The 14,468-nt window shown below is 37.0% G+C and overlaps 1 protein-coding gene across 1 annotated transcript; it reads left to right on the top strand.

Moving 5' to 3' along the window:
- The first annotated feature begins 1,123 nt into the window (after positions 1 to 1,123).
- On the top strand, positions 1,124 to 14,162 carry LOC106169713 (uncharacterized). The gene is made up of 24 exons (XM_087015888.1): positions 1,124 to 1,275; positions 1,663 to 1,743; positions 2,091 to 2,188; positions 2,517 to 2,612; positions 2,924 to 3,022; positions 3,264 to 3,527; positions 4,180 to 4,306; positions 4,511 to 4,724; positions 5,475 to 5,697; positions 6,141 to 6,179; positions 6,442 to 6,540; positions 6,802 to 7,068; positions 7,325 to 7,427; positions 7,842 to 8,046; positions 8,728 to 8,980; positions 9,371 to 9,460; positions 9,718 to 9,872; positions 10,251 to 10,452; positions 10,744 to 10,863; positions 11,084 to 11,244; positions 11,657 to 11,761; positions 12,132 to 12,249; positions 12,592 to 12,688; positions 13,063 to 14,162. Exons 1-24 carry the CDS (start codon positions 1,196 to 1,198, stop codon positions 13,199 to 13,201), a joined length of 3,435 nt encoding a protein of 1,144 aa, XP_086872014.1. The 5' UTR covers positions 1,124 to 1,195; the 3' UTR covers positions 13,202 to 14,162.
- Positions 14,163 to 14,468: the final 306 nt, after the last annotated feature.

Below are 14,468 nucleotides of genomic sequence, written 5' to 3'. Positions count from 1 at the left end.
TGTCTGCTTTACAGGTATATTTTCAATTGCTCAAGGTCAGTTTGTCATGCTTTTGGTACTTCACTACCACAACTGCCTCGTACTTCTCAGTCAGTGACTGAAATTACATAAAAAAAAACATATTCCCACCCGCTCCAACCCCTTCCCCCCCACTCTCACCTTAGTTTTTATAAGATTTGCATTTTATGTATACCTTGCTAAGAAGCGACTCAAACCCAGCCTAGTCTGAGGTCTATCTTTTTTAATCATTGCATTGTTCCCTTTTTGAGCTTAAATAGCACTTTGAGCTCAATCAGTATTCTGTACCAGCTGGCAGTTAATAAACCTTGGTGTATTTTTAACAAATAATGGGTAGGACAATTCCATTCAAAACTAAATAAATAACAAGGACTAAAATCAGAAAACCGTTTTTGAAGTGGCGCATAATATATAAATCTTTCATGATCCACATACAACTATCAACACAAAAGGTGAAGCAGTTATTTTTGTGAAGAGACATAAAAGGCAAAAGGTATTCATCAGCTTGGTGTAGATAAACATGGAGTACAAATAATTATTTGCGCACAAAACCTGCAGCGCCTGTCAATCTGCACGAGAGCTGTACGTCTTTCAGTAATATCTACGCAGCCTGACATACGACAATGATTCGATCTTTTTAATGGGCAAAAATTATCAAACTTTAAGATATTGTTATTTTATAATCAGAAAATTATATTTTAATAGAGCATTTGAGGTGCTTTTACTGCATAGAATAGAACTATAGACTAACCTGCCATTCAATATTATTGCTAACAATCAATAGAAATTTTCTGATTTTTAGAAATTATAACCTGAAAAATACAGTATCTATAAAAGTCACAATTTTCCCCCATTGAAAAGCATCGAGAAATTACCGTAAGTGTTCGTCCCAGTTTGCATTAGCTAACACGCTAGTTTCACTATAATTATTTTATTATATACAAATTACGACCTTTGTAGTTGTAGTCATAAAAAGGACAATACTTGATGACGCGCATTTTTTTCCATTTCACTTCCTGGTTGTTTCCATTGGTCTAGAAATCGAGTCTATACGCAAGCTCCACCAAAGTTTTTTTTCTTATGAATAAAAGGCAATCTTTGTAGTCATTAAAAAAGGACTGATCGATATTTGCTGCTGGAGTTCAAGATTTTTTCACTTCACTTCCTGGTTGCCGCCATGGGTGTGGGACACGAATTGTCGCTCCTGCTAATTCTGGCGATATATATCGTACCGTCCTTAACTTCCACAACGTACACGTAAGTTTTGAATAATATTAAAAGTGATACTGACAAAATTATCTTAGGCTGCCTTTTTGCAGTTATTTTTACGGAGTGGAAAAGTGCAAGGGATTTTTGGAGAGTTAAAACTTCCTTTTTTCCATCTTGATGCGTTTTGGTTCTGAAAGGCACATTTCATCCATTTCATTCGATGAAATCATATTTCTTGCTCAAATTTGTATTTTTACTCGCATAACTGTTTTTCCCAAGAAAGTATAAATGCTCAATGCGATGTTAATGCGATTGTAATAGACTTGAAAACACAGCTTAATTCCGGGTACTGTCAAAAACTGCAGAGCGAAGTCTTTTTCTTCTACATGCTCAAAAATACCCCTTGTAATTCGTAAATGTTTTGATTTGTTTTAGTGGAGAGGTGTGCCGGTATGCTGTGGTAGAGACATTTGCCAATATACATTATCAGTCTTACAGATGTGGCTGGTGGGATAGGTCAGTATTTGCTGTACAATTAATGAACTACATGTACTTGAGGATTGCCAATCACATAGAGATGATTTTCCATCTACAACCTACCCTCTACCAGGATCGCTGATTTTATTACGTGCACTTTCTATGCTAAAAAAGTCCCGTCATGAAAATAGAGGCATTATCTGTGAATATCTAGTGAAAAATCAATCTGTGGCCCTGGTAGAGACTAAGAGGGTGTGTATAACCCAAACTTTAAACAATTTAAAGGATTAAAATTAACAGACATGGTCGAGTTACAGTTGGCCCAGGTAAATGAAGTACATAGAGAGTTAAAACAATGTTTTTTTCTGGGTTGGTCTGTTTTCTAGGTGCACGAGAACAACTTACCAGACACAAACACGCACAGTATATCGTCAAAGGTGTTGCCCTGGTTGGACCTCTGACTGGTCAAATGCTTGTATTATCCGTAAGTACATGTATATGCCTACTGGTTCAACAAGGTAGAAAATAGGACAGCTGTCCGTTCTCTCCTCCTACTCGACTTGTTGATCAAATTGTTTTGGCATGTACAATTGATGGCATAGCTTTAATGTTTTAAAAATAAAACATTTACACGTGTACATTGTTTGACACGAACAGAAAGTATGGACTAAACTCTGGGCTTGAAAAGAAAAAATTTCTACAATGGTGTTCTCGCTCCAAATAATCAATCTACTGTATCTTTAAGTGTAATGGGAATGTTCATAACATAATTATGTGTAGTAGGCCTATAGGTAAATTATATATTTTTTCAGCTGTTTGCACTGTCCGTTGTCAAAATGGTGGAACTTGTGTAAACCCCGATACTTGCACCTGCCCTACTACACACTATGGCTCGCATTGTCAGAACAGTGAGTGTTTACTTCGAGTGATGATCCTTATTGCGCTTTTATCGAAAGAGTTTTCAATATAAAAGAAACGGAAAAACAGCTACTTCGCACTTGTAGACCTTTATAACATCTCGAATCCCCTTAAAACGCTGACCTTGGGTGGAGCATGTTTATAATTTCAATTAATCTTCTAAGTTAAATTTACCTTGTAAAACTGATAAATTGCTTTTGAAATACATTGACCAGAAAATTACAGCAGCTCTAGCACATGTATAGCTAAATAATATTACGAAAATATAATATGGATATCAGTCATGCCTTTTCCCTGATAGGTCAGTGTTCTTGGAAGTTTCCCTGCTATCCCGGTACTTGTATCACCGGGAACGACTGCAGGTGTGTCCCCGGTTTCGGTGGATTTCATTGTGCAAATAGTAAGTATTGAATCAAGAACTTCTCTCTCTCTCTTGGGTGCGTGTAAAAGGTGGATAAAGGAAATGTCATAGAAGATAGAAGGCTGTTTATCAAGTTCTACCTCTAAAGGGGCTGGAGAAGAACACTCTTATTTATTTTAATTTTCCTTATTTGTCACAGGTTCACTAAAGTTTATCTTTGACAAATCTATGAAATGGTTAAGCCTTGCTGAAAAACGCCATTTCTTTTTTCCTGTTTTAGTGATCACAAACGCGCGGATTCCAAGGTTCACATCTTGTGAGGCCACTCTAAGTGACCGTATTGATAATCAGGATCAACTACAGGCCACTGGCCGCTGCCAAACTGCAACCATTGTCTATGTAAAACGACAAGGTTGGAACCACATGAAAGTGAAATGGACGAGTGCGTACAGTTTTTCTTCACCGCCGCCTAAGCCGTCTTACATTCGCAGTATGGTACTCGGTGTCGTGAGTGGGAACGTGTGGCTTAGACTGAAACGAAGGGGTAAGGTTAACGGTGTCATAATAACACAATGCAGCGTATTTGGACTTGAAAAAATAGTTCTTATCAAGTGGGGCAGAAATAGATCTTAATAAAGGCAACTAGCAGGAAGCGCTGTTGTTATACAATGGTTTTGCAAAGAATGGCAATGCAACCAAATGTTTACGTCAGGAATTTTTGTCATTGTGTCTTTCAATTTCTTTTGAATGAGTTTCCAACTGACTGCCTTCTTTCAAAATATTTTGATAAAGTTTATTGATTTTCCAACCCTTTTCGAAAAAAAAAGAATACCGAACAGCGGTGACGAAATTCTCTTTATAACCTTTTCTTTTTACGAAGAAGGGGGCCTTTTTGTACTTTATTCAACGAAAGCTGCCATTTTGCCAATGGAGATTATTTTAATATCAAAAAGCGTATTGAATAATTGAGAAACATTAAATAAATCATCACCTCCCGAAGGGGGTATTGTTTTCGCTGTTGTAGGATCGGTAGTTATTAGATATATCTAAATGATTCATTAGCGGATTATTATAAAGATTTCAGGACAGGTGAAAAAATGGGCTTAGAATCTATTTTGGTGGTGCTCTGTAATTAAAGCATAACGTCATTGATTTTGGAACTGTAATTAAAGCATAACGTATTAATTTTGTTTAAGATGCCACAACGGTCTTCTCACAGAATATCGTGTGTAACAATGGTGACAATCGTGACAACCCGAACCAAGGAGTATCCCACTGTAGTGTTGAGCACAGCTTCACGCACGGTACAAGGCACGGGGACAGGTATGGGTCTTATTGTTAAAACAGTGCGATTAAGGGCCAAAAGTCATTGAGTCAAAAGCTTATGTATGAGAATCAATACTGTGGTGAATTATTAAAAGAAACAACATTGTATTATATCGAGCATTTTTTTTTTTTGGGGGGGGGGAGTGGGATATTCAAATGAGATGTTACAACCAACAAAATTTGCTGTTTTACAACTTTTAGATTGGACGTGGACATATATACCGCCAATGGCGGTTACAAGGAAGTGGTCACCCCTACCGCACTATCAAAGAACTACTTCAGTGGACGCTCGGCAACCAGAAAACTGACTTTTATCTTTGACTATGAAGCACCGAAGCATTTGTGCCGTGACATTGGCCAATGTACAGAGACAAACTCTACCTTGATGTTGACTGTTGCCAAGATGAATGGCCAGGTAAGCTTATATCATCTGGCGTTTTCTACCCATAATAGTAATATCCATATCCTTTCTTGTTTATAAGCTTTACTTATATATTTAGACACGTTCACAAATTGTAACATTCGGTCATTTTTTAAATAGAATTGATAGGGAAAGAAGGCAAAGTATTTACGAAAACTACAGAATTTCTTTTTATAAATTTCAATTTTATACAGTACAGAGTTGAACGAAAAATCATCTTGAAAAATTGAACGAGAAATAATCTTGAAAATTCATTGAGGCTGTGTTCCGAAAAGAAGTTATCGTACTGGCAGGATCAATCTATCTCGGCGTGGATTCTAGCTCCGGCGCAATCAATGTAATCAACTTTAGAAACAGCTTCCTGAGTTGATGTGAACGGTTACTATACTTAGATATTACATTCCCCAAAGTCTGCAAAATGACTTACCTTTCCCAAGTCACACCTGAAAAAGGACTAAACCTCTCAGATAAAAGTACCCGATTACGACATTTGTTACAAAGACGAATATGTCATTGTGGTGAAACAGCGTTATTTTTCATCTCAAAATTAACCTTGACATGTTTACGTAAGTGTGCTGGTCGCTTCATCGCTTTTGAAGTGTGGTCGGCCATATTTAGTCGGCGTTTCAGTTAGTACTCGGACCATCTATTCTGAATGGCCCCTTAGTTTGAAAGGTGCGCGAATGAGTCTGCAAACTGGACCCACTACTACTACTATCTCTAGAACATAGCTCTAATTTTTAGGTTCAGTTAGAGCTCCAGTGGGCAAACTGGGTGGACGACCTATCCGGAATTGCCAATTACAACTACACAATATATCGTGGCAATGCTCAAGGTGGTTCTGCCGTGGTGTCTGGACAATGGAAACATGGGGATCCATGGATAAAACAGTATGTGAATAGCGGATTATGGTCCGTGGTCCTGAAAGTTTCAGATAGGGCTTGGAACGAGGCGATTGTAATCAAAGGTAGGCGCTCTCTCAAAAAGCAGAATTTGTTGTAATTTTATGAACTGTGTTTTTTACTTTGATAATATTTCACATCTTAGACTTAACCTAGACTTAGACTCGATGTAGATTAAGTGACTCCACTAAGACATGGTTTGAAATTCCAATCTTGTGACGCTTTGACACAATTTTTCTCATTGACGTACTTTAGTCAATATTTCATCTAAATTGGTCCAGTTGTGAACATGCCTTTGTAAACCAAAGGTATCCTGAGTTTCAGATCCTGTCAGAAATTTTCGAGCAGTTTGCATTGTGTTAAACGGGTAGATGATAGAATGTTTCAGGTTTGAAAATGCTGTCTTAGGAAAACATTGTTAAATTGTGTTTGGATGTGTTTCTGAAACAATCGCAGGGTCTATATTCCTATTACATAGACATTAACGTAAGCATGTTCTCCTTTTCAGAGATAAATGTTGGAGACCACCTCCCCACTGTGAGCCCAAGTAAGTATTACAAACAAAATCATATCTGTTTTAATTATTTTTTATTCGTTGTGCTGTGTTTACTGTTTTTTTTTTTTTTTTTTGTTTTTTTTTCTCTCCTGATAAAATGCACGAAAGAAAGGTGATTTTCCAACAATAAATAAATAAATAAATGATAATTAAAAAATAAAAAGATATCGGAATATGTATTTGACATATAACAAACATAACTATCTTATTAGAAGAAATACCAAATTCTTTGTTTTCTTTCATAAATGTCAAGATTTGTGCGTCGGAAAAGATTGCTTCCCGGGATTCTGTGTCCCTGACACTGGTCGGTGTGTGTGCACTGCAGGATTTAGTGGCGAGAATTGTAATACAAGTACGTAATTTTAGGAATTGTTTCTGTTTTTCAGTTTGATAATATTTCACCTATCTATCAATTTAATTTAGATATTTAGATATTAAATGTAGATCATTTAAAGCGTGGTTTCTACCTAGGAGATATCACGTAGTGACGTATCGATTCTTTGTCAAGGGGGTTTCGATCTCCTGTTGTAGTTTTATATGAGGGACTAAAAAACAAAATGACGAACTTAATTTCTCTCTCTTTATCTATACATTTATTTAATTTTCAATTCAGTCAGTGGAAAAATCCAGGAGCCCCAAATTAAGACAGTGCGGATTTCACTGAGTGGAATAAACAAGCGACCCTTTAACTATAGCAACTCTACGGAGACTTCGAACCTTGTCAATGTATACACCAATAAAATCAACTTGACAGACCTAATGCTGTCGTGGCAAGCTGAGTACGAAATGATGGGAGATTTACCATCAAGGCCGTCGTCTGTGTCTGACTTCAACGTAGGGCTGGTTTTGAATAAAGCTGACATAGAGGTGGTTTCCAGCGGTTAGTTCGATTTGTATCGCAAATTTTAGCTTCAATATTTGTGCACGGTATGTTGACGAATATGACAGGCAAGTGACGTAATGAGTGACGTAAGATCTGTGTTAGGATTGAAAGTGAGTTTTATGTCACAAGCGAGACATTGCCTTTATATGAGCGATAACATCATATACCGCAATTAAGTGTTGTGTTGCATTGTATTTGTCAATCAACTATATATCTCATACCTGCACAACGTTTTACCCTTACGTCATTTCAGAAGGAACTGTGCAGAAGGAGGCAAGTTTTTCCTGTCCAGTTAATTCAAGCTCAACCTGTAATAAAACACACACTCTGGCCAGCCCCAGAATGCACAACAGCAAGTGAGTCTTCTTATTCCATATATCAAATACGGTAATTCAAGTGCACTGCAATTATGATTTATTGTGTAATGAAAGGGTTCATTTTATTATCGAAAGCTTCCCAATTTTCTGGAGGTCTTGCAAACGCCGCTCATTTGCAAAACGGGGCGAGTAGGCCTAATATTGGCGCGAAAAACTTCATGAAACGGATTTTGGTCCCGTCTTCGTTATTTTAATGCTATTACACGTTTTGATGTGCAATATCGTTGACCTTTAATTGAAAAATGTGTTTTGAACAAAATGTTTATAATGGTATATGTACACTATGTTAAAAAAAAACGGTCATGACTGTGCCATTTAACGCTCAGCGCTATTTGTTTTGGTTAAAAAATAGTCCCTTAAAGCAAAAAAAAATTATCGCTCTTCTATTTTCAGTTTGAAAATAACCCTGGAAGTTAAAAATGGAGGTTACAAAATTGTGTCTGGAACCAGAGTCGAGTTTCAGGGTAAAACGGTTCAGCGCCAGATTAACATCCGTTATGATACCGAGGCTCCGTATTTCTCCTGCTCTGCTGGTGCAAGGAAATGTGACGATGAAGAAATGAAAGTGAAAGTATCTCAGATTAGTACCGATGGCAAGGTATTTGTTCATTCTACACCTTGTGGTCTTTTTGGCAAATATTTCAAAGCATACGTTTCGTTAATATCATAACTATTTATTCATTTATTTAATAAACAAAATTAATATAGGGCCCTATATCAAAATATAAATCCATAATTTCTTTTATAAATTATTTGAAGCAAAAAATCGACATAAAAAAGCAACAGTTACAAAGGACTTATAATTAAAGTCTTATTATCTCTTACCATGAATTATCTTCAGGTTTTTTATATCATCTTAGCTCCAAAAAAGGGCGCAGAACTCAATTCCTCATTGAGATTCGATTTTTCAAGTTTTTTTTCCAAAAGATGTTTTTCTTTCAAAATACATTACAATTCTGGAAGAATGGGATTTAATCCCTTTTGAGGAACATAATAGTTCGTATCCCCACAACCAGGGGCGGGTCCAGGAATATTTGAAAGGGGGGGGGGGTCCGCAAATGATGAACGGGTGAGTTATGAGTCATCTGATTTTCTAATTCTATAATCATAATCACTCGCTACAAATTTTGTTGCAGCAAGACGCCTCCTAAAGAATTTTTGAATAATTCGTAATGACCGGAAATATTTCAAGCATAGAAACTTAGTTCATGAATTCAAAACGATTTAAATCAATGACCCTTAGGTCAAGTTATTACTTGTCTCTTTTCAATATTAATAGAAAGACATCATCCTGACATTAACGTGGGGAGACAATTGGAGAGATTCTCTAGCCGGCATAGATTACTTCCAATACAATATATACAACTATCCTGGCACTAGAGACATTGGTTTAGATGACGCCCCAATCTATAACGGCTCCTGGGTTGAGGGGGATGCATACCCAACGTTCACTGTCACAAGTCTGACTGCTGCTTATACCGTTGTCCTCAACGTTTTTGACAAGGCCGGGAACAGCTTAACACTGAGGAGAGGTAAATCTTACTTTTTTCAACCTTGGACCCACCTAAAAGCTGACCCCAGTTTTATTCGTTCCTATTTTATTGCCGTACATGTAATCTGTAATATATATATATATATATATATATGTGAAGTCTTGCAGGTCAAAAACATAAGAGCAACCCGGCGACAGCGGTTTGGTCTTAATCCTATACTATACGTGACGTATCACTTGAAAATATACCTGTACATTTATTTCTATTTTAATTTTGAATAAGACATATTAGTAGTCGAGTTAAACCCTCAGAAACCTTTGTTTAACCAGTTTTGACTTAAGGCGTTTTGTACTTTGTCATCTAGACATTTAAACCAATGCCGTTGCTGCTGTTTTTGTAAATATCTTTCTGATCATTTGTGCACTTCAGATGTTGATTTGACTAGTCCTAAGGTGGCCGCCATTCTTGGTACTCAACCTCAGGAGTCAGAGGAGGAGGATAAGCGTGGATTAGCTGCATGTAAGCCACGGACTTGAAACACTGTATATGCAGTAAATTTAAGAAATAGGTTTTTCACTGTCTTTTATGTAAAGATAGCAAAAACACCCTCTAAAGGGACCAGACGTGTATTTCTACCTATGGCGCAGGACGTTCGGAACCATCAGTTAAGGAAATAAGGTGAAAACATCCTAAGTGAAACAATAGTGTAATTATAATTTTCATTGCCCAATCGAAAGTTCATTTGCAGATTAAAAAGTTGGATTTTTAATTTCTAGTGCCCATTTTCTTCATCGTGTTGGCGGCGATATTTATCATTGTGCTTGTGGTGGCAGTTATCCGGCGTCGCCAAGGGCACCCATGGTTGTGGAAGGACGAGAGACTTAGATTCTGGCGAAGAAACACGGAAACGAGAGACCGCCAACATATTAACGTGAGTGGCGTAGCACTTGTAAGAGGTCCTATTGAATGATTTTTATTTTGAATTACTTAAGAATGATATGTTCTACATAAAAACAAATAAGTGGTTCTCAGGTTTGTAGGTTTTCTTTGACCTACAAATGCATGGAGTCGTCTTGAAAATATTGCGTAGTGAGTTTCTTCACATTTCTCAGTAACTTTACTGATTCAACCTGTGTTTTACGGTAAATAAAGGGTATATGATAAATCAAAAGACACCACATTTTAATTATATTATTTTGTTTGCTTATGGTGGTAGAATAGAGAAATGTTTTATTCTAATATCAAGGTATGAACGATTATCAAATTCGCTCAACAATTTATTCGTGTGCATGTGTTTTTTCCGTCTCAGTTCAACGACTATAATGTTGATGAGACAGATGACCCAGGCATATATTATGATAATTCGGCATATGGTCAGAACGTTGACATCCCCAGCAGTGACGTGACCATTGGTAGTGTCCTGTGTAATGGTCACTTTGCGGTCATCAGGACTGCTGAGTGGACTCCGGCCCGTCAGCAGGCTGTGGACGTCATCGCCAAAATGCTGAAAGGTAGAAATTGACGGCGAGTTGCTTTATATCTCATTGCTTCACTAGGCACGCACGCACACGTGCGTGTTTGCGTGCACTCACACACAAACACACACACACATTCAGCAGATTAAAAAAGTGTTTACGCATTGTATTCTTTGCAACATATGTGAGTGACAAATACATTTAAGGAGCAAAAAAGTCTTTTCAAATCTCTTTAAATTTTGTTTATCAAAGTTTGAAATTCAGTGTTTTATACAGAATGAGACGTGATTCATTAATATGAATACACGAAATAATATTTCCCTACAGATCCCAAAAACACCGCTGACAGAAGACTGATGTTGGAGAAATTGGAATTCATGGGGAATGTTCCCCGCCATGAGAACGTCCTGATCATGCTTGGTAAAGTGACGGATGACATACATACAGGTAATACTTTATGAAACTGAATACGATTGGGATCATCAGAAATAACCAAAGACAAAAAGCAGCGAAGTTCTGTTGAAAAAAAAAACTTGGAAAGAAACCTAAAAAATGGACAAAATATATATTTCAATTCATACAGTTTCAAATAGTGTTGCCGTAAATCTACATAATTGGCCGCTACGTGTGTATGATGCAGTGAAATGGTGAAAAATTCTCGTTTTAGGTCCATACATGGTCTTGGAGTATTGCAAAAATGGCACCCTTCGTGACTGGTTGCTGGCACAGAAGGCAAGGGGAGGTGAACTGAGCGCTGACACAGCTGATCGTATGACAGAGTATGGTGCACAAATAGCATCAGGGATGGAACATCTGAGTAATAACCTGGTAAATAATTATGTCACACATTTTATGTCGACTTCGTGACAAAGATCAGTCTTATTCCAGGACCTGCTCAGGGTGCAATTTTTAGACTGAAAGTTGAAAACTTTTAAAACGTAAGAATCTTGATAATTACGTTGTTTTACAGTGGTTTGAATCTCTGAGCATCAGGGATGGAACATCTTGAAAGCTGAATGGCAATCACACACGTTCCTGCTGCCATCTGGCTATTGAAACACACCCGACCCTTTTTGGTTTTTAATAAGGCTGCTATTACCAATAAATTTTCATATGATCAAATTAATCTTTGTTTTCTCTTTTATGTCGAAGTATGGATTTTAGACCACAAAAGGATAAAACAGAAGAGTATTTTGGGTATGAGGTAAATCTTAATTTAACATTTCGTTCATTTTTTTAGATCATTCACAAGAAGTTGATGTCAAAGAATGTCCTCCTTAATGGAAGAATGGTTGCCAAAGTTGCGGGATTTGGTCCTGAGGGAAGAGATGCTGCAAAGGACAAGGTAATGCGTGTCCCCTGCTAAAAGTATTTTGTAAATTTTGTGTTGAGATGAAAACGTCAGATTAAACGGTTTAATATTTAATAAGAAAAATCTCTAACTTATTGTGCCATTTTGATATCTTATTTAATGCAGTATCACTTTTGCATGTCAAGAACACTGAATGACATTTACTGCCACATATACATAAAGTACAATATCACAATCTACAATTTGGTAAAGCAATTAATTGTTTTAGAGAGACTAAATTTATTTTACCCATCATTCATGACTTTACCTTTTTATCAGCACTATATAAGAGACAATAATATAATCTATTTGATTTTTTTTCTGAACTTGCAAATTGACACACGTTTTCTGTGGGTATCTCCAGAGTCGTCTGCCAACAAAATGGATGGCATTGGAAGTTCTGCAGGATCCTGAGTTGAATTTTACAGCAGCGTCGGATGTCTGGGCGTACGGTATCACGCTATGGGAAATATACAGCCTGGGTTAGTATACATATCGTAATATTTATACCTGGCAAATACAATCCAAATACAATCGAAGACAAGCATTCTGCACTAACACAACCCTGGACGGACATACTGTCTTCTCTTCTTTGTGTCCTATTTTGACAACTTCTTTTACCTGTATGGCCGCATTTAGAACAGTGGACTAATTAGTCCGAGGATCAAATATGGCCGACCCACTTGTATATTTCCCCACGGGGAATCTATTCAGTGTCTATAGTAGCGGATTAGACGGCAAGCTTTTTAGTGGATCGCCGTATTTGGCCCGCGGACAAGTTAGTCCACTGTTCTGAATGCGGCTAATGTTCCTGATTGTTATAGGTGATCTCCCATACACAACTGGAAACAAGGGTAAACTGATTAGCATGCTGGAGAGTGGAGTTCGTCCAGAGCGACCCACAGAGTGTCCGGAGGCGATGTAAGTAGGGCGTTTTTAGTTTTTTAGTTGTAAAATGGCATTATGACATAACAATAACAATAACAGTTAAAACTAAGAAAACGTTTTATGTTGACTGTATGGTTAGACTTTGAAAGCTGATAATGTTGTTTTTTTTTTATGAGTACATGTATGTATATGCACCACCCGAATACGTGCACGTACATGTCTTTATGCGTAGTGTAATCGTTTGTGAACGTGTTTTTAACATGTGTGTGTGCAGGTGGACGCTTGTAGGCCCTACGTGTGGGGTTATAATATATTTGTGCGCGTGCGCGTTGGTGCGCCTGGGGCATTTGTGCGTGTCTCTATGTGATACTTCTGCCATGATTCTTTGAATCGTCTTGTTCTTACAGCTACAACGACGTGATATTGAAATGCCTGTACAATGACCCCAGCGCGCGACCGACGTTCCCACAGATCAAAGACAAGCTATATAGTTACTTCCACCCATCTCCCGATGACCACGGAATGTACTACAGAATAGATAATTAATCTGAAATAAGGACTCTTTATACCTAAGCCGGCTACATTCTGAAGACCAAAAAACTATAGAATACCAAAATACTCCATGAACAAACTAATCGAGATTAATTCACCCCGGATTAACACCTTATTGCCAGTGTTTTTTTTTTTTTTAATTATTTTAGATATCATGAAAGGTGCATTGAGTTTTTTTTACTGGAATGCCCCATAAATGATTTATCGTTATTATTTTCGATTTTATTATCATCTTTGTTACAGATTATGTTCTTAGTTTGGTGTGAGGCTTGTTTTACGCCACATTTTCGGTTTTATTATCTGTGCATAAGCTTCAGGCGCCCATTTCTGTTATTGATACGCATACATGTATTTGGGGTGATATTGAAGTAAGAATGAAAACCAAACAACTGAGCTACACGTATTTTAACACAATTGATATCGTAGAAGTGTATCACTTAATTACTTGTTCTAAAATTGGATAGACATGCCCGTTAGACTGTCAGACGATCACACCTGAAACACCTCTATCCAGCACAAAGTTTCTGTACAAATTAATTATATATATATATATGTAACTTCAAGTGTGATCATTTGTGCTTTTATTTAAGATATGTATTTATTCAAGATGATTAATTGTTAAAGCTCTATCTGCGTTTTGGAACATAAAAAAATCAGTGTACGTCACGCAACTTGGACACTTTGGGCCCGGATAATTGTCCCTGTTGTGTCGAGGTGCGAGTTAGGCATGGTTCATTATTTTAAGCTAAAAACATGATTTCTTCGACATAGACGATGACGTTACAAGAAGAGTTACATTGCAGAGCACATTGATATTTATCCAAGAACGTGTGGAAATATATTATTCAAGAACGTTAAGCATTTGTTCCAGTATCTCTTTTCAGCCATCATAGAAGTGTTGTAATTACATTGTGTGAAAATAAAAAATATATATATACATATCATTATTCAAGAACGATCACCAGTTAGTCGATTTTTTGTCGTTTCATATTAGTTTTTTATCGATTTTGTCGGTTGTCATTTGCAATTTTCTTAGCAAAGGAAAGGGATATATAACATAAGACACAGATACTGAACTTCTGAAATCCCCGATATTAGGCTACATTAAGCAAGCCTTCTGACGCACGCTAAAAGCAACCCGAGCTTTATAGAAAACTTGAAACAAACTACTACACTATAGCATACACTTGCCGTTTCAGCTAAGAATAGTTTATAACTATGACTCAGCTAGTCAATTTTCTAATTTCAAGAGAGGAATATT

The sequence above is a fragment of the Lingula anatina genome, chromosome 6 (genome assembly GCF_051362555.1).
Source record: "Lingula anatina isolate TDL-2025a chromosome 6, LinAna3.0, whole genome shotgun sequence".
Taxonomy (NCBI): domain Eukaryota; kingdom Metazoa; phylum Brachiopoda; class Lingulata; order Lingulida; family Lingulidae; genus Lingula; species Lingula anatina.
The sequence above is the reverse complement of the archived record's forward strand: the minus strand, read 5'-3'. Positions and strand labels throughout refer to the sequence as shown.